The 23,644-nt window shown below is 51.3% G+C and overlaps 1 protein-coding gene and 1 long non-coding RNA gene across 4 annotated transcripts; one reads left to right on the top strand and one right to left on the bottom strand.

The window, feature by feature from the left end:
* The first annotated feature begins 433 nt into the window (after positions 1-433).
* Positions 434-19,875, top strand: KMT5A (lysine methyltransferase 5A). Of its 3 annotated transcripts, XM_038574830.1 has the most exons (8): positions 444-491; positions 5,789-5,910; positions 7,128-7,284; positions 10,218-10,437; positions 10,865-10,952; positions 15,754-15,813; positions 17,040-17,230; positions 17,949-19,875. In XM_038574830.1, the coding sequence occupies exons 1-8, from the start codon at positions 482-484 to the stop codon at positions 18,157-18,159; spliced, it is 1,059 nt and encodes a 352-aa protein (XP_038430758.1). In that variant the 5' UTR covers positions 444-481; the 3' UTR covers positions 18,160-19,875. The 3 variants fall into 3 exon arrangements, with proteins under 3 accessions (XP_038430759.1, XP_038430758.1, XP_038430760.1); XM_038574831.1 differs by lacking the exon at positions 15,754-15,813 and having other exon boundaries at positions 434-491; XM_038574832.1 differs by lacking the exons at positions 444-491; positions 5,789-5,910 and adding an exon at positions 5,470-5,517.
* On the bottom strand, positions 14,379-23,304 carry LOC119866139. The gene is made up of 3 exons (XR_005379119.1): positions 21,918-23,304; positions 19,224-19,776; positions 14,379-15,754 (listed from the first exon to the last, which is right to left on the bottom strand). It is a non-coding gene; the product is annotated as an uncharacterized LOC119866139 (long non-coding RNA).
* Positions 23,305-23,644: the final 340 nt, after the last annotated feature.

Below are 23,644 nucleotides of genomic sequence, written 5' to 3'. Positions count from 1 at the left end.
AGGTCGAGGGGTCAGAGGTCGGGTTCCGGTCAGACCCGAGAAGAACCGGAAGTCCCAGATCCGGTCCACTCTGAGCCCGGGCCTCCAGCCGCGTGACTACACCTCCCGGGGCGGAGCTTCAGCGCGGCGAGAGGGCGGAGTTTGGGGCCTCCCAATGGCAGCGCGGGTGTCCTCCCAGCGCAGCCAATCGACGCAGGAAGACGGTACAATTTAAACCCCCTCCCACCTCCCCCGCCGGGACCTGCCCTAAAGCGCTTGTAGAAAGTGCGGCCGCTTGCCCCGCCCCCGCCAGGGAGGCGGGAAGGAGGGCGGGCTTTCCCTGCCGAGCTCGCCTATCAGCGCGGGTAGCGTGGGGAGAGGCGGGCAGCCGCGCCAATCAGGGAAGCAGCCTGAGCGCCGCGGAGCAGTTGGCTACAGTTGTTGCAACTTTTTTCGAAAGCTGCGTTTCCCGGGAGATCCTAGGCGGTGACAGAGCCGGGCCATGGCTAGAGGTATTTGCCCAGGTGGTCGGCGCTGGGGCGGCCGAGGTGATGGGTCGCGCTGGAGGGGTGGCGGGGTGGCGGGAGCGGGAGCGGCAGCGGGGAGGCTCCCTACTGCTCCGACGGAGCGCGGAGACTGCGCGGGGGGCGGGGGGGCGGGGGGGGGGTTGCGGAACCTTCCCCGACCCACCCCCACGAGTCTCCAGGAATCCCATGCCTTGGCTTCCCCTTTCTAAAGTGCGGGCACCCGCTGGCCTGCCTCTCCAGGGACGGCGGATCCATATGTCAAAGCTCTTCGGAAACTAAGGCGCAGGGCACCTCCAGGGAATGGTTGTTATTGATACGAGGAGGTGGGGAGGGCGAGGTTTCGCCCGTTTCGGGGCGCTCTCAAGCTGGGAAAGGAGGTGAGTCCGAGGCCAGGGCGCAGATGGATAACCTCCACTGTGGGGAGCGCGTCGGAGTGGACACCGCAGCAGGCGCCTTTCCTCTCCACGCCCTGAGTCAGCTCTGCGCCGCCGGGGCGACGACCGGGCCCCGCTGGCCTGCTTTGGGGTGAGAGGAGTTGCATGGCTCCACCCGGGGCGGCCCTTAGTCCTGCAGCTGCTCAGGACTCCTGCCCACGGGGGTGGCTTGGGTGGGATTGCCCAGCCGCGGGAAGCATGTCCCTGCGTTGAGTTCTGTACACACTTAGTTTGCTGTCAAGACAGTAAGCCCCACGTTATGCGGCAAAGCGATCTCCAACCGCTGGTCGTTTCCTAACGCTGTGTCTCCGTGCAAAAACTTTGAGCATGATGGTCGAGTAGAATTATTATTTTAGAAATATGAGTTCAGGTTTGACACTTTTTTCCAAATCCCAAGCAGTACAGGTTAGTAGGAATTTGCCCTAATGCAGTATGCTCCGTGTAGCAATAATAATGAATACAAAAAAGGATTCATTCAGCAAATATTTATTGGGAACCTTTGTTTTCAGGCCCTGCACCCAGTTGCATCCTTTATTATCCTGCAGTCTTTTTAGGGTCTTTTGGAACAACCCAAGATTCTGATTAAGAAATGAGGCAAGATGAACTTCAAGTTAATGAGCTTTATACTCCAACCCACAGAGAAAGTTAAGACAAAGATACTGTTTTCAGAAAAGTGTTAAGCATCTAAAAGTATATTTAATAGTATCCGACAAATCTTAATAAATCTGTGCTTCCCTGGTTCACTTTTCCAGTTAGAGCAAATCATTCAAGCTGTTTCAACAGTAGTGCCTTAAAAAAAAGATAGCTTGTTTTAATTAATCAAAACTAAGCAATTTGCCATTGAAAGATTTAAATACTTAATATAGGCAAATAATAATTACCATTGAGGGCCAGGCAGTTATTATCTCAGTTAATCTTTACAAATTGTTATATCCATTTTTCAGAGGTGGAAGTTTGAAGTGCAAAGTCACTGTCTAGACTCCGGCCATGCTGTGCCTTTGCTTGTTCCCCTCTATCTCCCTTAGCCGAAGTGAAGACAAGTGTTCCCAGGTCTCGCCATGGCAGGCTTACAAATCACCTTTGTAATTTATTGGTTAGTGATTCTCACTATCTCTCCTGACCTGCAAATCAGCAGTTACTTATTCCTTAAGGCCTTGTTACTCTTGTAGATTATTAAATGGGTAGTATAAATATCAAATCATTTGTAATACTTCAAATGAAAGGTCAGTCTTTTTCTTCTAGAAAAGCTGCCTTTGTTGAAAACTTGTAGTTCACGTTGAGAACCCTGCTGGGTCACACAAACAAAATGTGCAGATACTAGGCAACTCCTGTCTGGTTTTGAAGTTTTACAATCATGCAAATATTTTCAGCCTTAAGTATATTCCTTTGAGGAGGATTATCTCCTTTTTTTCCATTTCTGCTGCCATGGCCAGATGGCCTCCTAATTGGTCCCCTCTTTCCATTTTTTTTTTTTGAAAAAAAAATTTTTTTAAAGATTTTATTTATTCACGAGAGACACAGATAAAGAGGCAGAGACACAGGCAGAGGGAGAAGCAGGCTCCATGCAGGGAGCCCGATGCGGTACTGGATCCCAGGACCCTGGGATCACGTCCTGAGCCAGAGGCAGACACTCAACCACTGAGCCACCCAGGCGTCCCTCCTTTTTTACACTTTTACCATTTCCAATTTACTAACTCTCAGCTGCTAGAGTGGTCCCCAAGAACATGGATTTTTGTCGTGTGACCACTCCTCCTCCCTTCCTCACTGTTCTTAGATCAAATCCACACTCCTCACCATGGCCTGTATGGCCCTGCCTCCCCCTCTGGCCTCCATGTCCTCCATCAGTCTTTGTGTACACTGTTGTGTCCTTAGCAAGGGCCTGGAAAGAAGTAGGTATTCAATAAATGTTTGTGGAATGAATGAATTGCTATTTTTGTGTCTGAGTTTAAGGGAAGCAATATACATTCTTTATGATAAAGTACTCTCATATAACAGCACTGGCTTCAGATCTCAGCTCTATTACCACTTTCGTCATGTAATCCTTAGTCAGGTGATTCCTTGAGCCTCAATTTCTACATTTGTGAAATAGAAATAGTACCTTCTCATAAAGGGTTGGGAAGGTTAAATTAAATAGTGTACAATTATAGGGCTTAATACAGAAACACTGAATAACTTAGCTATGCATATCATTCCAGTTGAATTCTATTTCTAGGAGATCCTGGACAACATTAAGAGTTTTTATTTATGCCTACAGGTATATTTGTCATATGTACATGAACACCTCAGAGACAGGAAAGACTGTTTTGAAGCTTACACTGAATGATTTGTATTATATCTTCTAATACCAGAGCTGCAGAGTTGAGGAATGGGTGCTAGACTTGGATCTTAATGTATGTACCCTCTGCATTGGAGGGCCGCAGTAGAGAAAGCTGTGGCCCTGAGCATGTGTGCGTAGGTGGGGTTGGGGGTGGGAGGATGTTGAAATAGTATGTGAAGTAGACAAGATGATCTGAGAGGCTGCTTCCTGTTCTCAAACCACGATTCCCATGATAGTTTGGTGACAAACTGCAAGCCCTCTCTGCCCTGGAGATGTAACACACAGTTTCAAATGGCTTGACCTGGGTGTCAGAGTGTCACTTTAGAATTCTCTTTCACTCTCTGCATAGTCTCTTGGGTATTCAAGTGGGCAGAGTATCCCACCCTACTGGAGTTAAGGTTGGGGTGGGGACTGCAAGGGGTATTGGGGGAGGGGTGTAGGGAGGAGGTGCTCCCTAGCCCCGCCCGGGATGCTAAAGATGAGCTGATTTGGAAGACATCATTCTGAGCCTATTCCTGCCATTTAATCCTACTTAGTCTTCTCCCTGGGGAGGTAGCAACTTTATGTGACAACTGTTTCTCTGTGGGTGTTGGAAGGTGCCCTGGGTGGGTTAAGGAATTCAGGATTCTGGGTTTCTTTCTTTTTTTTTTTTTTTAATTTTTATTTATTTATGATAGTAACAGAGGGAGAGAGAGAGAGAGGCAGAGACACAGGCAGAGGGAGAAGCAGGCTCCATGCACCGGGAGCCCGACGCGGGATTCGATCCGGGGTCTCCAGGATCGCGCCCTGGGCCAAAGGCAGGCGCCAAACTGCGGCGCCACCCAGGGATCCCGGATTCTGGGTTTCTATCCACAAGGACGTTGAGGCCTACTCCAGGGAAGTGACTTGGCCATGGTCATAAAGCACCTCTGGGACAAATTCAGGGAGAGAAACCCAATGTTTGCCTCCCAGGCCATGACACAAGCTGTAGGAGCTAGATGCCCTGAGATGTCTTGTTTGCATCTATGACTTAGCACAAATACAGTGACTCTTGGCTGTGGGCCCTCAAACTCTAATGGCTTCAACACAGTGGTGCAGGGCAGTGAGCTCTGCCAACACTAGACACAGGACTGGCTGGAACCCCTGCCTTCCTAGGATATCTTCTCATGGGGATGGACAGAAGAACCAGGTGACTTGCTAAATGGCTTCTGCCACAGCATTTGTCCCTCCCATTCTTGAATTTCCTCATCTGTGGCTGGGAGTGCAGGCTCTGGGTCATTTGGCCTGGAAATCCATTCTTAGTTCTGAGAATTTGGCCAAAGCTCCTCGCTTCCCTGATGTCCGTTTCCTCATCTGTGGTGTATACCTTTACAGGGCTGTTGTGAGGTCTGGATGAGATCAGGTACGCCGGGAAGCACCCCACCAGCTTAACATGATAACCACTGGCTCTCTCTCCCCGGGGCAGGTGCAGACCGCCCGAGTTTGACACTTGATCCCATCGCTTTCTAGTTGTGCGGCCTTCGGCAAGCGTCTGCACCTCCCTCGAGCCCCCGTGTCCCCATTTTTAACGGGTTTGCCACAGGACCTGTCCCCCGGGGACTTGCGGGGACGCCTAAATGGCCACAAGACGCTCAGGGAGCGCAGGCTCGGGCACACAGGACGACTCTCGCCTGCGGCGCTCACCGCCGCTGACAGCGCCTGGCACCGACCGGTCTCCCAAAATATCCGCGGAGCCAGCGAGAGAAGGAGCCCGGCCGGCGAGAGCCCGGCTGTCATCATCAGTCTCCCACCCCTTCCTCCCCGCGTGGCCGAGGGCGAGCGAGAGGGGGCGCGCCCGAGTCAGGATCCGGCGCGGCCGCGCGGCCCGCCCACCTCCTGCCTCCCTCCCGAGGCGCCTCGCAGCGCCGCCCCTGCCAGCCCCCTCCCCGGGCCGGGCGCCGGACGGTGGGCGGCGGCGGCGGCGGCGGCGGCGAGCGGGCGGGCCGCGGAGGACGCGCCGCCAGCGCCTCCCTCCCTGCGTCCTCGGTCCCGGGCCGGCCGGGGCTGCCGCGGCGCGCGGGTGCCGGGCCCTGCGTCGCAGGCCATGGGGGAAGGGGGCGCCGTGGGGCGCCGCCGGCCCTTCCCCGGGGCGCCGCGGCGGCGCTGGTGGCGGCGGCAGCAGCAGCAGCAGCAGCGGCAGCGGCAGCGGTGGTGGCCGGGCCGCGGCGGCGGCGGCGGCGGCGGCGGCGGCGGCGAGGGCGAGGGCGCGGGGCGCGCCGCCATGGGCCTGGCCGGGCTGCAGGTGGGTGTGGCGGGCCCGGCCCGCGCGGGGGGCGGGCGGCGCGCGGGGCCCGGCCGGGCCGGGCGGCGGGAGGGCGGACCCGGGCCCCCGGCCCGGCCCGGCCGGCCGGCCCCTGCCTCCCGGCGGCGCGGGCGGCCCACCACCGCCGGGCCCTCGGAACATGGCTGCGGCGGGAGGCGCCGCCGCGGCGCCCGGCCCGGGCGGCCCCCGCTCCCCGCCCCGCCGCGCCCTGAGCGCCCCCTCCCCGCTTCCCCCGGGTCCCCCTCTCCAGGCAGGAAGATGTCCAAGCCCCGCGCGGTGGAGGCGGCGGCGGCGGCGGCGGCGGTGGCAGCGACGGCCCCGGGCCCGGAGATGGTGGAGCGGAGGGGCCCGGGGAGGCCCCGCACCGACGGGGTAAGCAGGCACCCTCCCCGCACTCCCCCAGCGCGCCCCGAGGGGCCGCGCCCGGCCGCCCCCGGCCGCCCCCGGGGGCCCCGCGCCGCGAGCACGTGCGCGCGCCCCGGACCCCCCGCCCGCGGCCCCGGGCCCAGGGGCGGAGGCGGAGGCGGAGGGCGGAGGGCGGGGTGCGGGCGCGCGGGCGTGCGGGCGGGGCAGCTTCCTTTGCTGCTGCCTGTCTGGGAGTGGCGTCCACACTGGCTCCGCCATGACCCTGGCGATATTTGACCTCGGAAAAGTTTGTGTCTTTATGGCATTTCCGCACCCCACACCCAGCTGCCCCGGCGGTGGCCGCCTTCCCGGGGCGTGCTGGGCCTGCCCGGGCCCCTCGGCGAGGTCACAGGTCTCGCCGACTTGGTGTTTGAAGGTTCCCCAGGCAGAAAGCCCCTGGCCGTGTTTCTGGGAACGCTCTCCTCCGTTCCGTGCTTACTCAGAGGAGAGGCCACACGCCCAGAGACGCCAGCAGTGACCTGTACCGCCCCCCCCCCCCCCCCCCCCGCCTGCCCACCCTCCTCCTCCTAATGCCAAGATGCCATTTCATTTGCAGTAGAGTGGCCGCCCTAAATGAGCTGGCTATTTAGGCTCTGCTTTTATTAGGCTCGCCACCCCCAACCCCACCCCTCCATCACCACCGCAGTCTGGTCCTGGGAGGCTGCTGGGCTGCGTTAATTTGTGAGGGGCCAGGTTTGGGCACCCAGAAGGCTCAGGCAGTAATGGCCAGTCCTACTGGCTGCCTTCAGGACCAAGAAGTGGCTAAGCAGCTTTCCTGAGGCCTGTTTCTGCGCTAGAGCTCCTGGAGCTCCTGCCAGAGGAGTTAGCTCCTGCACGTAGGCCAGCCCTTTAAATTCTGTGCTTGTTCAGTCTGGGTCATTCTGACCTCTCTACCATTGGTAGGTTGTCTGCTTCTGTACACCTGGGTATACAGCTGGCTTCCTGCTGGCTAGATGTGCCCTTAGTGACCAGAATTACAGACCACATGAGTTTAGGAAATGTCTGACTCGGACCCAGGAGATCCTAAACCTCCCACTGTTCTCCAGGGGCTGGCAGTTCCTGGTGGCCTGCTTTTGAGACATGGTGTCTGTTTCTGGTTTTTGTATTCCGATTGCCCTTCTCTGCGATTTGCTCTGGGATCTTCTTCTTCAAGCCTCTTTCAGAACATGCATTTGTCGTTTTAGGAGAATGTATTTACCGGGCAATCAAAGATCTATTCCTACATGAGCCCCAACAAATGCTCTGGAATGCGTTCCCCCCTTCAGGAAGAGAACTCAGTTGCACATCACGAAGTCAAATGCCAGGGGAAGCCATTAGCTGGACTCTGCAGGAAACGAGAAGGTAAGGCTCTGAAATGGCCCTCTTCTGACCACAGCCGGTCCGGTTGCGGAAGCTCTTTTTCATGCCTGTGCACATATAGTAAATGTTTATCCAGCCTTTTCGAGCCATGTTCTGTCTTGCTCCTAAGAAGCGGACAGGAGTAAGAGTAGCCTGTCCCAGGGTGTGTGTCCTGTTGGTCTAACAGGTTTTCCCTGCTTTCACAAGAGTTAGCATGTCCTTCAAGCTTGACTGTGTTGCCAAGTTGCAAAAATAACACCTGACCCTTACCTGCGGATAGAGAGACTCATAGTACCTAAAATACAGAAGTTATAAATCTGGGCTGTACAGACCATGTGTTTACAGTCCTAACTGTGTTGTGCAGATGTAGGGAACTGACTTCCTTCCCTCTTTTGAGCTGGCCTTAACCTCATTTCTGAGTTTCTTCCCCTCAAATGTGCAGTGCTGCTTTCTGTAGCTGCATACTCTGTGATGAAATTTGGAGTTGAAATATCGAACGAGAAGATATATAGTTACTGAAAATTCTGTTTGGCCTCACAAAACAAGCTGACACCTCTGGAAATCTTGCAGTCTTCCAAATATTTCCCCTTTTAAAGCTGCAGTGGGGAATATAGCTTTCCCCAATTCACCAAGCTCCCTTCTAATTAAAACCTGCCTTAATGAAGCAGAACTCTGGCTACCAGCAGCTCTATATGACGAAGCTTTGTAATTCATTTATAGGAAGTACCATAAGTGATGGTTAGGCCTATGGCTGGGGCCAGAACTGAGAGCCAGGGGTGGGGAAGCCCAAAACCAGGGGCAAGAGCCAGACCTCAGCTTGATTCCCCGCCCAGGGCAGTGGGTGATACTATTTCTATCAGTCTTCAAATGAGTTGGGTTCTAATCCTAGCTCTGCCACTGACAGGGAGAGGCTGGGGCAGGTTATTCCACTCTGAGCCTTAGTTCTTTTCATCTTTGAAGTGAGAGGGAGGATTCCTACCTCGAAGAGCTATTCTGAAGATTGGTTAAAGCATGGATGGGTGCAGAGGGCTTTCCTACAGTGCTCCACACTAGCAGCTCTTCCTCTGCTGGTCTGCTCCTCCCTGCATTGGCGACACCGAGGATCGCACCTACTGCATAGGGACTGGGAAAGGGGCTCTCTCTCAGTGCTGGTCAAGCAATCTCCCATCCCTCCTGGAATAGGGTGGGATGTAAATTATCCTAAATGGTGATGTGGTGCCCAAGCTAGCTTATTTGGCTTACAGTGTCATTAAATGGCAACAGTTAGAATTTGGAGCCAGATATACTTTGGAGGAGAGCCCAAGGGCCAGACTTTTGTCCTTGATTCTCACCTGTTTTTCTGCTTTGACTCAGACTCGATGTGGTTGGTAGCTGACCTTCACAGGCATCAGTGCACTCCTGGGGTTATTTTGCATGATGTCCTAGACTTAACTCTCTCTGGTCTACTTAGGGCGTGTAAGGGAGTGAGAATGGCCTGGGTGGATTGTGACATATTTAGTTTTCTATTTGTAGCTTATTTATTGAGCTGTAATTCACGTATCATAATGGCCACCATTTTAAAGTTATACAATGCAGTGGTTTTTAGTTTATTCACAGATAGAGGCAGTCATGGCCAACTGTCTAATACCAGAACATTTCCCACCCCAAAAAAGAAACCTCGTACCCATTAGCAGTCTCTTCTCATTCCACCTCTCCCCCCGACCCCTGGCAACCACTAATCTACTTTCTACCTCTATGAATTTGCCTGTTCTGGACATGTGTAAAGGGAATCACGCATAATAGGTAGCGTTCCGTGTGTGGCTGCTTTCACTCAGCATCAAGTTTTCAAGGGCAGGGGTCAGGACTTCTTTCTTTTCTGCGGCCGAATAATATTCCATCACATGGATAGACCACATCTCATTTAACCAGTTCAGCAGTGGATGGACATTGGGCTTGTTTCTACTTTTTAACTGTTGTGAATTAGCTGCCGCAAACATTCACATACAGGTTTTTGTGTGGACATGTGTTTTTAATTCTCTTAATAGCCGCCTAGGCGTGGAATTGCTGGGTCATATGGTAACTTCATGTTGAACTTTTGAACAACTGCCAGACTATTTCTAAAATGACTGCGCCATTTTATGTTCCTTACCAGCTATGCATTATTTGCTCATTTTTTAAAAGTAAGTCATTTAAAAAAAAAAAAAAAGTGACTCATTCACCCACACTGGTGCTTCACAACAATTTTTAGTAACAAATCCTTTTTGACATCCCTCCCAGTGCCATGCTGACCAGTGTTGGGTCACTGTCCTGAGAACCACTGTGAACCTAGGGCTTTGGCCCCTTTAGAAAAGAGGGAAACTTTTTTCTTTTTTTTTTAAAGTCTGAAATGAAGCATGCCAGGCAGCTCTTGGAGAAGAGGTTTTTGCTAGGGAAGAAGTTTTGCTTTATTTACCCTTATTCCTGTCCACCAATGCTGGCCTACTCTAGGATTTAGCTTTTTTTTTGGGGGGGGTCCACAGCCCCCTTCCAGAAAGCTCTAGACCGAGTACCTCCACTGCTGCTGCTGCCTGTTGTGGGTCCGCTTCTAGGGCTCTCCCTGGTCCAGGTACAGAAGATCATTAACTAGGTGGGAGCAGTCCTTTCACAATGTAGATCAAGTCATCATGACGTGTACTGTAAAAAGCTTGCTATTTTCTTTGTCAGCAATACCTCAATAAAGCTGAAAAATTTTTTTAAAAAGATGCAGAGGAAGAGCTTTGCCCAAAGTCTGGGTCAGAAAGTGAAGCCACATGCTCCTGCTGTGGAAGCCATCATTAGACAGCAGGTTGCACTGCTGCCTGACACATCGAGCTCCTCTCTCTTCTAGAAGCCTGTCTTAGAATGCAGCCAATGGTCTAGAAATGGGGAGGCAGAGAGTCTAGACTAAAGCTCTGTCTTTCCCCACCCACTGCCTGCAGAGAAAAGAAACAGTGGGAACGCAGTACGGAGCGCCATGAAGTCTGAGGAACAGAAGCTCAAAGACGCCAGGAGAGGTCCCCTGGCACCTTTTCCAAACCAAAAATCTGAAGCAGCAGAACCTCCAAAAACTCCGACCTCGTCTTGTGATCCTCCCATTACGGCTATCGCCAAGCAAGCCCTGAAGAAGCCCATCAAGGGCAAACAGGCTCCTCGGAAAAAGTAAGTGCCTTCTGGAGCCCTTCCCCTGATGCTGAGCAGTTTGGTTCTTATGACCCCGGCAGACACCGCTCAGGTGCCAGCTAAGGGAACGCAGTGCCCCCGCCCCGCCTCTTTGTCATCAGGGCCTGGGTTTCCTGAGTCACCATAAGGACACCATTACTTGTCACCATCTCAGTCTGTTGTGAGTCCAGAGCTCACGGGTTCTCCTTCCCCACCCTCCGCCATCACTGAGAGTAGGTAGCCTGTCTTGACACTCTGAGGCCCCCTTGGGCAGGTGAGCCCACGTGGCCACGGACCCCAGTGGACAAAGGTGTTTAAGTGACATTTTTGCTAAAGAGCCACCTCCCAAGCAGTTAGTTGTGTGCCTCCTGGGTGTGAGTGGCGTCAGTGCTAATACTTGTTTTCTCTTTTACCCTTCCCACCCCAGAGCTCAAGGAAAAACACAACAGAATCGCAAACTCACGGATTTCTACCCCGTGCGAAGGAGCTCCAGGAAGAGCAAAGCTGAGCTGCAGGTAGAGTCATGCGGCTTTAATTCTAGCTTTTGGAGGGTCAGCGTGGTCTAGTGGGCAGCCCTTGGCGACCAGGACTGTGTTGTCCTGGGGCAGGTCTGCCTCTGTGGCCTTGGTATTGTCCTTGGCCTAGTGAGGATCATCTTCACGTTTGGGGTCACGGTGAGGCTTGGTTAAGAGGCTTCTAGGAAGGAGCCTTATAAGCTGTAGCACGTGGCGTGGAAAGTCTGGCGTTCCCATTACAGTGTCTCCCCAGGACTTGCTGGCAGGGCCAGTCAGAGCCTGGGACCTTGGGCAAGGCTGTGTGTTTTTCTGAGGCTTCTCTGTCTGCTCTTCACAGCTTCCTGTGCTGGGTCTCAGGGTGGTACAGAGCAGTGACTTGGAAGCCACTTACTAGTCACATGACCTCAAGCCAGTCACTTAACTGCTCTGTGCCCCGGTTGCCTCATCTGTAAACTGGGATAGTAATGGAGTATCTCGTGGGGTTGTTGTTGGGAGGATTAAATGTGTTCATGCACAAGGAACTCTGAGAACTGTGCCTGGCACCCAGGAGGCGCTGGTTAATTGTTACTATTGCTCCCTTGCTTCCCCATTGTTGTCACTTCCTGAGGCCCCTCTCTCCTCTCTTCCTCGCAGTGATGGCCCTAGGATCATGTGGAAAGCAGGCAGGATGGCCGCCCAGACTGCAGGCCTCCGCCCACTGTGTTTGCAGAGCACTGAGTGGCAGTCAATCAATATTTGATGCAGTGAGGTGTGGTCATTGGCATCTGTGGAGGAGACCCAGGGCGTGGTCTGCCCTGCAGCCCTCCGTGCTCCCTCATCCTCAAAGCCACGTCAGGGCAGAGGAGCAGTGCTCAGGACTGCTGCCCCCACAGAGAGGCGGGGGAGTTCTGTGGATGCCACCCGTCCACACCCCTTCCTTAAAGCCTTGTCAGTTTTAGTATTTCATTTTTTTTTCTTTAGTTTTAGTATTTCAACCTGAACTAGACTCCTTCAGCATTTTTTATGTTAAGTCTGTAGATACAGATAGAGTAATTTAACATTCTCTTCCTCTACTTATTTGAATTGATGAGCCTTCCTTTAAAATAAATGAGAAAAGGGGTCCTCCCCGCCCCACCTCCAGAGAGAAGCTTTGGCTTTATTTCCTTAGAAAGGCAATATCTTTCAGCCAAGAACAAGCTGTTACAAAATGTTTGCCTGCAGTGGGAGGCTGTGCTAGGTCACTCTTAAAGACAGCATTGCAGAGGGCAAGGAGGTGCCAGGTCCCAGAACCCAAAACACCTCTCAGCTGAAGTTGGGGCTGCAGTGCACTCTTGGGGAGTGCTGGGGGTTCACTGGGGCCTGCAGTGGACTACAGAGTGGGGGCAGCTGAGTTTGCCTTTTTAATAAAAAAGAAGGGCTTTTCTGGCTGGAGGAGGGAAGGCTGCAACAGGATGTGATGCAGGTCTGGTAAATGTTGCAGCAGATGAGCAGAAGGGAACAGACACTCGCTTCTCCAAAGATTGGTCTGCAGTGTGGTAAAACTCGCCATGTCGATGGACAAAGAGCCAGTTGCAAGGGAGAGCCATGCTGTGCTCTCATTGTTTGCGTTGGCTCTGCTGAGTGAACACCACAGCCAGGTGGTTGCTGGCCAGGCAGTTGCTGGCGAGGCAGTAAGGCGGCTGTTGGCTGGGGTGGTGCGGCTGTGGCTGGTCAAGGCGGTGTCTTCTCTTGACAGGTAAAACTCAAGGGTGGGGCATCTGGGCCTCATTGGAGGGGTGAGGTCACTCCTGGCCTGTCTGCCTGCCCTTCGGGGCCGGAGAAACCAGAGCCCCAGCACATGGGGAATGAGAGAAGGCTGGGGGGTAGCCTGGGGGGAGAAACTAAAATCAGAAGCTTGGCAGATACTTAATTGAGTTTGAAGACAGAGAGGCCTGGGCAAGAGGGCAAAAACTGGGCCTTGGAGAGATACCCTGACCCCTTGTTGCTTTGCTGTGGGGCACCTTAGCTGGCTGGCCGGTTGTGGTGGGGTGAGAGCCCACACTGGGGCAGGAACTGTGCCTGTTGGCAGTGCCCTGGCTTCTTCCTCCCCAAGCCTGGTGTGCAGAGCAGCTTCGACCTAATTCAGACCTTGCTTACCTCCCACTCGGTCTGCCTCCACACACACACCCCACCCCCATAGGCTGCTGCCTGAATTCTTTCAGAAGCTTAGAGCTGGTTGATGCATGCCCCCAAGCACTGAGCCTCCAGAAGGAAACTCAAACTGTGGCTCTGCACTGGGGCATCTAGCTCAGGCCCAGCTCCTCGTGCCACATCCAGTCCTGGCAGGTCGATCGCTCCTGTTTAGAATGTACTGTGCTTCTCACTGGTCTGGTCTCTGCATACTTAGAATTTTTCAGCAAGGCAGATGGTATGTGATGTGTGTATGTTAACGTTGCTGTTGTTTTGAGGGCTTACTATGTGCCAGGCACTGTTCTAGGCCTGGATATTCCACAGCATACAAGATCAGGCCCCTGTACTCAAGGAGCTTGTATTCAAGTGGTGAGTGATTAACGATTAAGGAAAAAACAAAGAAGAAAATAATTTCGGGTAGTCCTTTGACATTAATTTAAAACCATATTTTGAAAGTACAGCGAGGCTAAGGCTACTTTAGCTATGGTAGTCAGGGACATGTCACAGAGGGAGGTGCCTTTTGAGCAGAGCTTGGAAGGAAAGGAGGACACAAGCCAGGTGAGTGGGGAAATGAGTTGGGGAAAGGGTTTTCTAGGCAGGGGGGAAGAGCCCGTGCAAAGGCCCTGAGGCAGAAACAAGCCTAGCCCTGTAAGAGAGTCAGCCAGTGTGGCCAGAATGTGGGAACAAGGGTGAAGATGGCAGATGATGCAGGAGTGGTGGGGCTGGGATCCTGCAGAGCTTCATAGGCCATCAGAAGACTAGATTTTATCTCCGTAGCAGTAGGAAGGTATGGAATAGCTTTTGTTTCTCTCTCTCTCTCTTTTTAAAGTTTATTTATTCATTTGAGAGTGAGGAGGGGAGGCACAGAGGGAGAAAGAGAGTCCCAAGCCGACTCCCACTGAGCACAGAGCCTGACTCGGCTCAATTTCACTACCCTGAGATCACGACCTGAGCCAAAATCAAGAGTTGGACACTCAACAGACTGCACCACCCAGGCGCCCCAAGCTTTTTCTTCTCCTTAAATAAACTTTTGTGGGGCACCTGGAGGGCTCGGTGGTGGAGCATCTGCCTTCACCTCTGGGCATATTCCTGGGATCCCGGCATCAAGTCCCACATCAGGCTCCCCTCAGGGAGCCTGCTTCTCCCTCTTGCCTGTGTCTCTACCTTTTTCTCTGTGTCTCTCATCAATAAATAAATAAAATCTTTTTAAAAATAAATTAATTTTTTATTTTGGAGTAATTTTAGATTATAGAGGATTTGCAAAGATAGTACAGAGCATTTCCATAGATCTTTTATTCAGTTTCCCATCATTGATACCTTACATACAATGTCTTGGTACATATGTCACACTAAGAAACCAACATTGGCACATTGCTATTAGGTAAACTTCCTGGAAGGCTTTAAGCAGGGAAATCACATGATCCTACATACATTTTTATTTTATATTTTGAAAATTTATTTATCTGAGAGTGAACGAGAGAGTGAGGGGTGGGAAGGGCAGAGGAAGAGAAAGAATCTCAAGCAGAGCCCCCACCGAGCGCAGACAGGCCTCGATCTCATGACCCCAAGAGATAATGACCTGAGCCAAAACCAAGAGTTGGATGCTTAACTGAGCCACCCAGGCAACTCCTTACTACATACATTTTTAAAAGACCCCTTTGGCTGCTCTGCAGGGAACAGAATGAAGGGGGTGGTCAGAGCAGAAGCCAGGAGATCAGCGAGGTGGCCTTGGCTTGTCTAGAAGGTGGCAGTAGACGAGCAGGGATATGGGCTGGATCCAGGGGTGTCTGGCACAGCTTTCAAGCAGTGTCTATAAACCTGCAGAGACCTGGTCTCTCCTGTCTTGCCACAGGCACCCAGCACTGGAAAGTCCACATACACTGCAGGCTGGGACCAGTGTCCTGAGGCCTCTGTGGGCAAGAGCTGTGCTCAGCTGTGTGGGTGAAGGCCTCATCTGTGGCACAGCTGACACATGTGGCAGCTGGGGGAGGGCCTGGGCCTCTGCTTTGCTCCCCATGCTTCCCTGCAGTCCTGTGCCCAGACAGAGCATGGGACTTGGATCTTGGAGGGGGCGGGGGTGGCAAGAGGGGTGGCCCTGGGGGCAGGTGACACCAGGAGTGTCCATTCCTGTTCAACTTCTTTGTTTGGGATGGTATTGCCTTTTGGGGGTGGGAGGCCCTGTTCTCATCCTGGTGTCGTAGAGACCCAGGTCAGGGTTCCTACAGGGGCCATCAGACAGGAGGGATAGAGTGCACAGTCGCCCCTTCAAAAGGGCACATAGCCTTTAATCTGCCCTGACTGGTCTTACATGAAGTCAGAACCCTGATTTTTATGTGTTGGCAATTTAGATATTTTCAAAAACACTGCCTGTGTGAAATAGAACATAGCCCCCCCCCCCCCCCCGCCCCGCCCAGTTCTGCTGCTGGGCCAGCACTGTGCCCCTCCTGGTTCATTTGAGCCCCAGGTGGCAAACTGCCCACAACAGATGGGCAGTGAGAAGAGGATGGGGGTGTGGGGACTTGGGCGTCTCTGGGGACGGATGTCACAGAGGCCAACCGCAAGTGATCCTGTGGGGGGTCCAGGCTGCTAGGCTCCCCAGAATGGCCCAGGAGAGAATGCTGAAGCACTTCTTGTTTTTCTTCCCTTCACCCAGTCTGAAGAAAGGAAAAGAATAGACGAGTTGATTGAAAGTGGGAAGGAAGAAGGAATGAAGGTAAGGGCAGTGGGGCTGCTGCTTGGAGGCTGAGGCTGGAGGGTCCCCACCCGCCCTGCTCCCCAGCTCCCAACAGCCAACAGGCTGCCATAACCCACAATGGTCACTGCGACAGACTCAGACTCTTAGGTTGTCAAGGGGCCAAAAGCTAAATCTGTTCAGGGAACGTCTCAGGAAGGGAACATCAATGGCCTTTATATGGGAAACATTAATCCTGAGGAAAGTTTTTAGAATCGCAATAAAATACATATACCATAAAATGTACTATTTTGACCCATTTAAAATACACAGTGCAGCATCATTAAGTAGTCACAGTATTGTGCAACCATCCTCCCTATCTAGTTCCACAACTTTCTCATCCTCTCAAATGGAAACCCTGGACCCGGTAGCTATTACTCCCCCCTCCCCCAGCTCCGGCCACCACTGATCTGCTCTGTGTCTATGGATTTGCCTGCTCAGGACATTTCATACAAATCGAGTCATAGAGTAGGTGGCCTGTTGTATCTGACTTTTCTTTCGTTTACATGAGGCCTGGGGAAACTAATACATTTTTTCTAACTCTGTTTTACTTTGAAATAACAAGGCCCAAGAAATGGCCTTTTCTGTTCATGTATTACAAACACATGAGGTAGATGAGAGGGGTGCACCTATACAGTGGCAGCCAGGGGGTCTGGGCTGGGACTCCAGGGTCATAAAAAGGCTCCAATTCCACCCACTCATCCAGGAGAACCCGAACTCAAGTCTGGGCCCCTCAAGCAGTCACCCTGCAGCCCCATTTATAATGGATTGACAAGAAGCACGGGAGGGTAAATTACAGAAAATAAGAGACATTTAGAACATGGGGTCCTACCACTCCCCAGAAAAGGCCATGTATGTGGCTGTGCGTCAGGCTTTACCCCTCCCAGCCATGTGGCCTTGGACATGGTTCTGCCTCTCTGAGCCTCCATTTTCTTGTCTGCATAATGGGGCAACATCCACCCCAGATCTCTCGGGAGGATCAGATGTGACAATACTTTGCAAAGGGCACAAGGGGCCTTTTGGGGTGATTGTGGCGGTGGTTGCACAACTGTATACGTTTAATAATACTCCTTGTGCTGTGTATGTAAGACGAGCAGGATCTAGGACATAACTCAGTAAAGCTGTTAAGAGAAAGTGAGGCAAGCCCAGGCATCCAGGCAACCAGCCACACGTGGTGTTAGAAAGCAACGCTTCTCACCTCTCTACAGATTGACCTCATTGATGGCAAGGGCAGGGGTGTGATCGCCACCAAGCAGTTCTCCCGGGGCGAGTTTGTGGTAGAGTACCACGGGGACCTCATCGAGATCACCGATGCCAAGAAGCGGGAGGCTTTGTATGCACAAGACCCCTCCACGGGCTGCTACATGTACTATTTTCAGTATCTGAGCAAAACCTACTGGTAAGTCCACTGGTGCTTCAAGTGGCTTTTCCACACTCTGGCAGAGAGGACAGGCCTAAGGGCTGAGAGCCACGAGAGCATCCTGCTTCTTTCTGTTGCTCCTGCTTCTTGTTATGTTATTTTCAAAGCTGTGAAGCAGCTCTCCCCCACTGGCCCTTTGAATATTTGGGATTGGAGCTGTTCTGCTGCCATCTGACCAGATGAGAAGCAGAAGTGGACTAGTTGGTGAGAGCCTGCCCTGAGGCTTACCAGGTCGCTCCCTCTTGTGGCATTCAGCCAGAGCTCTGGAAAACCCTGACTGCTCCTTTCCCCATATGGCCAAGGCACTTGGTCGGGTTTTTTAAAATAGGTTTTATTTTTCCAAGCAGTTTTAGGTTCCCAGCAAAATTGAGCAGAAGGCACGGAGAGTTCTCAACACTCCCTGCCTCCTCAGATGCACAGCTTCCCCCACTAGCAGCAGAGTTGGTTTTTATTCATGTATTTATTATGCACTTGCCTCTGGGGCCTCCACAAGGAGCCTTTTGCACTCCAGTCCCCTCCTACCCCTCAGCTAGCTCACCCAGTGCCTTCCTAGGCTCTTAAGATGGTTTTTTGGCTTGATTTGCTTTCCCCAAAACGTGGCTATAAATTGACATCCCACCTGAGTTGAGAGCTGGCTGTGACTGGGATCAAAAGCCTCTTTATCAATCTAATCCTCTGTTACCCTCCCTCCTGCCAGCGTGGATGCAACTAGAGAGACAAATCGCCTGGGAAGACTGATCAATCACAGTAAATGTGGGAACTGCCAAACCAAACTGCACGACATTGACGGCGTGCCTCACCTCATCCTCATCGCCTCCCGAGACATCAAGGCTGGGGAGGAACTCCTGTACGACTATGGGGATCGCAGCCGGGCTTCTATCGAAGCGTACCCCTGGCTGAAGCATTAGCCTCCCGGCTCCCCCATCCTCCCTTCTTCCATGGACAAAGTGCCCTCAAAGGGAATTGATTTTTTTTTTTTTTTTACACACTTAATCTTAGCAGATTACTTCAGATGTTTTTAAAAAGTATATTAAGATGCCTTTTCACTGTAGTATTTAAATATCTGTTACAGGTTTCCAAGGTGGACTTGAACAGATGGCCTTATATTACCAAAACTTTTATATTCTAGTTGTTTTTGTACCTTTTTTGCATACAAGTCAAACGTTCGTGCTTCCCGTGCATGCAGTCAAAGACGCAGCACAGGTTTTAGAGGAAAGAGTGAACATGAACTAGGAAGCTGGGTGACTCCCACCTCCCGCCGAAGAGCCAGGACTCTCCTCCCCACACCCCTGCCGGCGGGCCGTGCACGAGTCCCAGAAGACGCTGCTGCCCGAGGCCTCAGGCCTGGCCAGGGGTGTTCCCAAGCTCTTGTTTTCCTGACGTCTGGACAGGCGCACATATAAGTGTATGAATATTTTTTAAAAAGGTTTTGCAGTAAGCTAGTCTTCCCCTCTGCTTTCTCGAAAGCTTACTGACCCAGTGGCCCCCAGGTGCGGGCCGGGCCTCGGTTTACTCTTCCATAGGCTGCCGCTTTTCCGGGCACCTTGAAGCATCAGGGCGGGTCATCAGAGTAGATGTGAGCAGGGAAAAAGCATTGCTTGCCTCGCCCTGCCAGGGCAGGATTTCCCAAAACTGGGTTGATTCTTTATAGAAATGTGAACACTGAATTTATTTTAAAAAAATAGTAATAATAAAAATTTAAAAATTTAAAAAGACAAAAAAAAAAAAAGAAAAAAACCACAGTAAACAACTTACATGTATATAGGTCTTGAAGTGAATGAAGTGGCTGCGTTTTTTTCTTTTCTTTTTCTTTTTTTTTGTTTTTGTTTTTGTTTTTGTAGAAGAGATTTGAGATGGTACTCTATTCTAATCAAAAAAGTTTTGTAGCGGGACCAGAAATTACTTACCCATGACCCACCCACCCCACCCTTCACCCTCCCCACCAGATTCCAATTGGTTGAAAGTTCCAGACCTGCTGTCAGGCTTTCTGTTTGTCAGACCACCTGGTGTCCTTCCTGCAAAAAAATGAAGATGCAGCCATGAACCGAAGGGGGAGCCTGCAGACCCGAAATGCAGGGCCCCCACCCCAGCCGCCGTGCCGGGTGCCTTGCTGGGTGTCTTGCTGGGTGCTGGCTACCAGCGGAGTGGGCAGGCCCAGCAGCCCAGGGATCAAGGCTAAGCATAAAGTCTTCACCTCGACGGTGACGCAGGAGGAGTAGGTAGCTTCCTCCTCCCTCCTGAAGGGGGACCTATTCTCACTCTATTAACCTGCAGTCCAGGGGGCCGCGGCTCTGGAGCCTGGACCTGGGGTCTCCCAGCCTCCCCTGGTCCCAGGTAATGTGAACAGAGGCAGGTGTGAGAGCCTGTCGTCACCTTGATGCCCCCGGCCTCACCACGGTGCTACCTAAGAAAGTCTTCCCCCCATCCCGCACTTGCCTGGTCAGTGATCAGAGAATTGGAGGAGGATCCGACGGAGTGTGTAAATGTGAGATAAAATGTCTTGGTTGTACCTGTTAGTGGTTTAGCTTTGTATTTAAAAAAAAAAAAAAAGGAAATAACTTGAAAATTATTTGTCATCATAAAAATGAAACAAAAATTAAAATATTTATTGCCAGGCGAGGCCACCTGTGTGTCTTGTTTTGTTTTGTTTTTTGCCCCACAAGGCTCAGATAGAAGATTAGATTTTTTGCTTTGTTTCACAAAAGGTATCCAGCAGGGGCAGCCGGCTAGCTCCATAGCGCACAACTCTTGATCTCGGGGTTGTGGGTTCACGCCCATGTTGGGTGCAGAGATTACTTTAAAGATAAAATCTTTTTTTAACAAAGGGGTTACACAGCAGTATGTGTATTTCGGTGAATGTCTTCCTAGTGGACAGACACCTCATTTGTACAGTGGGGTCATATGTGCGGGAGAGGATTAAAAGCTAACGGGTGTCAAGTCCTCCCTTAGAACAATACCTGGCACGTAGTGAAGCTTAGATTTTAGCCTCTTTTGTTGCCACTGTTTCTGATGTAGATTGGTTCTCAGGTAGGAATCTGTCTTGTGTGGGAAGCCCCTCCTGCTGGTCCAGATCTCTGTCCCTACCTCACAAACCCCACCAGCCACCCTGGTTCACTCCCTCTGCTCCGGGCACTTAGGGCAGATGGGGACACTGGTTGGGGTCCTTGGTTGACAAGCAAAAAATCTAGCACCAGCACTGGCTTTAAGCGTCTGTCAGCCTGTTCACCTTGCACAAATCCCTTTCCTTCTCCAAACCTTGACCATCAAACAAGGAACAGCCTCTGCCCTGTTGACGTGCAGGCATGTCCTGAGGATTTATGGATTACTACATCATCTTGGAGGGAAGAGGGTGGCCTGGTGGCCGAGTGCACTCAGCTCTGGAACAGTCAGCCCTGTGACCTCAGACAGGTGACAGCTCTGTGTGCGCCACTTCCCTCCTAGGCAACATGGAGCAGTACTGGTTTGTGTATGTGGGTGATTGTGTCACAGGAGTTACTGCAGGCCTTGCACATAGATAATCCTCAGTCACGGATGTTTGCTGTCATGATGGAAAGTGCATTGTTTCAGGGCGCCTGCGTGGCTCAGTTGGTTAAGCATCTGATTTGATTTCAGCTCAGGTCATGATCTCAGGGTCCTGAGTTCAAGCTAGTGTTGGGCTTTGTGCTCAGCAGGGGGGCATGTGCTTCTCCCTTTGTTCTTCCCCCCCTTCTGCTCATCCTCTCTCTCTCTCAAATAAAATCTTAACAACAAAACTTCGCATTGTTTCTACCATTCCCTTTTTACAAGTGCCTGGAGGCTGATAGCTAAGAGCCTCCAAACTGATATTTTGTTGCTGTATTTACTTTTTCATTTTTCATTTTTTTTATTTTTTATTTTTTAAGATTTTATTTATTTATTCATGAGAGACACAGGGCGAGAGAGAGGCAGAGACACAGAGGGAGTAGCAGGTTCCATGCAGGGAGCCCGACTTGATCCTGGGTCTCCAGGATCACACCGTGGGCTGAAGGCAGCGCTAAACCACTGAGCCACCAGGGCTGCCCTACTTTTTCATTTTTTAAAAGATTTTATTTATTTATTCATGAGAGACAGAGGGAGAGGCAGGCTCCCTGCAGGAAGCATGATGCAGGACTTGATCCCAGGATCACACCCTGAGCTGAAGGCAGGCGCCAAACTGCTGAGCCACCCAGGCGTCCCTATTTCATTTTTTAAAGATGATTGCTGCAGCAACCACTTGTGCCTAGTGAAGCCTGGCTTGGAGACCCATTGCTCAGTGGGTTCCTCCCGGTGCTGGGTTTGCCGAAGGAAGCCCGCAGTGTGGGAGCATCTTTAAGCAGTTTCAGTGATCACACTGGACCCCAGCTCCAGGAGAAATGCTCCTGGGACATATCTTCTGGAACTCTCACACCCTACTGTCTGATTTTACCAAGAGTTGGTAAAGTAAAAAAAAAAAAAAAAAAAATTAAAAAAAAAGGTAAAATTTGAGCATTCTTTACTGTCAATTTTTTAGTCTCTCCCAGGATACATAGGAACCAGGGCTGTTTTACCTTGACATTTCTCTCTGGGTTTTTTTTGCCTTATCTATCCCACGAGGGAGAAAGAGGCAGCTGAACGTTTATACAGGGGAACCCCCAGTCTGGAAATCAGGTGATACATGTAAATGGCTTACAGGCAGCAACACACAATGATCTTCTGTTTGCTTCTAAACTTTCTGGCTGTCCTGTCAGCCTGGAGATGGGAAACTGAAGCAAGAATGGCTCAGGTGCAGGGAAGTGGACTGCCAGAGTTGGGACTTCAGGATGGATGGACTGTAAGTGTCATGCCCAGGAGCTGAGTCTGCTGTGCAGTCCTGTAAAAGAGACAGCACTCTCCCCGTCACACACACACACACACACACACACACACACACACACGTATAGATTCGTTTTCCCAGCCAGCTCTCACCTCCAAGGTACAACAAGCTTTCCCCTCCCTCTCCCCTGTTAAGAGGGGAGCACCCTGTGAGGACTGCAGCATCATCTGGGGTTAGGAATCAGGAGCCCTTGATCTAAGGAAGACTCTGCCAACATGGCATTCTGGAGCTGCCTCAGTGCAGCAGCATTTCTGGGCAGGCAGCGTGGGTGAAGCCTGGGCTGTGGAGTTTACATCTGGGTTCAGGTCAGACTTCTACCACTGTTGAGCTGGGGCCCTGGACGAGATCCTCAGCCCCCCTGTGCTGGGTGTGCCACAGGGATGGTAATACCCATCCCACAGAGGTACAGAGAGGCAGTATGCAGAGGGTCTTCCAAGGGGTACAGTCAAGACATACACACCTTCATTATTAACATTAGTGCTTTTTGGAGAAGAGGGGCACATTTCACTTCGCAGGCCTTAGAATCAGGCCCACGTGTGCATCTTGGGCAGCCAAGTGACGTGTGTAGGGTACTTTCACCTTGTGGAGTTTCACTTTCCAAATCTGTAAACTGGGGTGTTAGTGCCTGTCCCCACCTCCGCGAGGTGTTACAGGAATAAACGAGGTAAGCCGTGTAGCAGGTGGAACATACAGTGAGCCAGGGTCGTTCACCAGGGCGACCGGCTCATAGGACATGTTCAGCAGGCCCGTTAGTTTCTTTGCAAAGTCAGCCAGCCAGACGTTCTCTAGGGACTGTATTTCACTGAATCCTAAATGCATTCCCCCCCACCCCCGGCACACACATTTTAACATCTTTGAAATCAGGATGAGCCTTAAAATCAATAGCATCTTAATGTTATAATTTGTCCTGTTTCTTTAGCACCATGTCTGCCTTTTTCTCCACTGTATATTCTTGCCTCCTTTGTCATAGATCAATTGACCATATAAGTGTAGGTTTATTTTTGGACTCTATTCTGTTCTATTGATCTATGTGTCTATTTTGGTGCCAGTACCAGACTGTTCTGATTACTGCACCTTGGTGGTATATCTTGAAATCTAGGTTTGTAAGACCTCTAGCTTTCTTGTTCTTTCTCAAGATGCTTTGGTTATTTGGGGGGGCGCCTGGGTGGTGCAGTTGGTTGAGCATCTGACTCTTTGGTTTCAGTTCAGGTCGTGATCTCCAGATTGTGGGATAAAGGCCCATGTCGGGCTCCGTGTTCAGTGAAGGGTCTGCTTATGATTCTCTCCCTCTCCTTCTGCCCCTTCCCACCATGTTTACTCTCTTTCTCTTCCTTTCTCCTTCTCTAAGATACATAAATAAATATTTAAAAAATTAAAAAAAATGTTTTGGTTAGTTGGGAACTTTTTTTTTTTTTTTTTTTTTTAGTTGGGAACTTTTATATATATATATAAAAAAAAAAACAATAGGGGCACCTGGGTGGCTCAGTAGATTAAGCATCTCACTCTTGATTTTGTTTTTTGTTGTTTTGTTTTTTAAATATTTA

Source organism: Canis lupus, chromosome 26 (genome assembly GCF_011100685.1).
Source record: "Canis lupus familiaris isolate Mischka breed German Shepherd chromosome 26, alternate assembly UU_Cfam_GSD_1.0, whole genome shotgun sequence".
Lineage (NCBI taxonomy): Eukaryota > Metazoa > Chordata > Mammalia > Carnivora > Canidae > Canis > Canis lupus.
Note: the sequence above shows the minus strand (reverse complement) of the source record. Positions and strands in the feature narration are given on the sequence as shown.

Bases quoted from the DNA above. Each gene is read 5' to 3' on its own strand.
- KMT5A (XM_038574830.1), top strand. The intron at 5,911-7,127 runs GTAAGCAGGCAC...TTGTCGTTTTAG, and splicing joins GGAGGCCCCGCACCGACGGG to GAGAATGTATTTACCGGGCA. The intron at 10,438-10,864 runs GTAAGTGCCTTC...TTCCCACCCCAG, and splicing joins AAACAGGCTCCTCGGAAAAA to AGCTCAAGGAAAAACACAAC.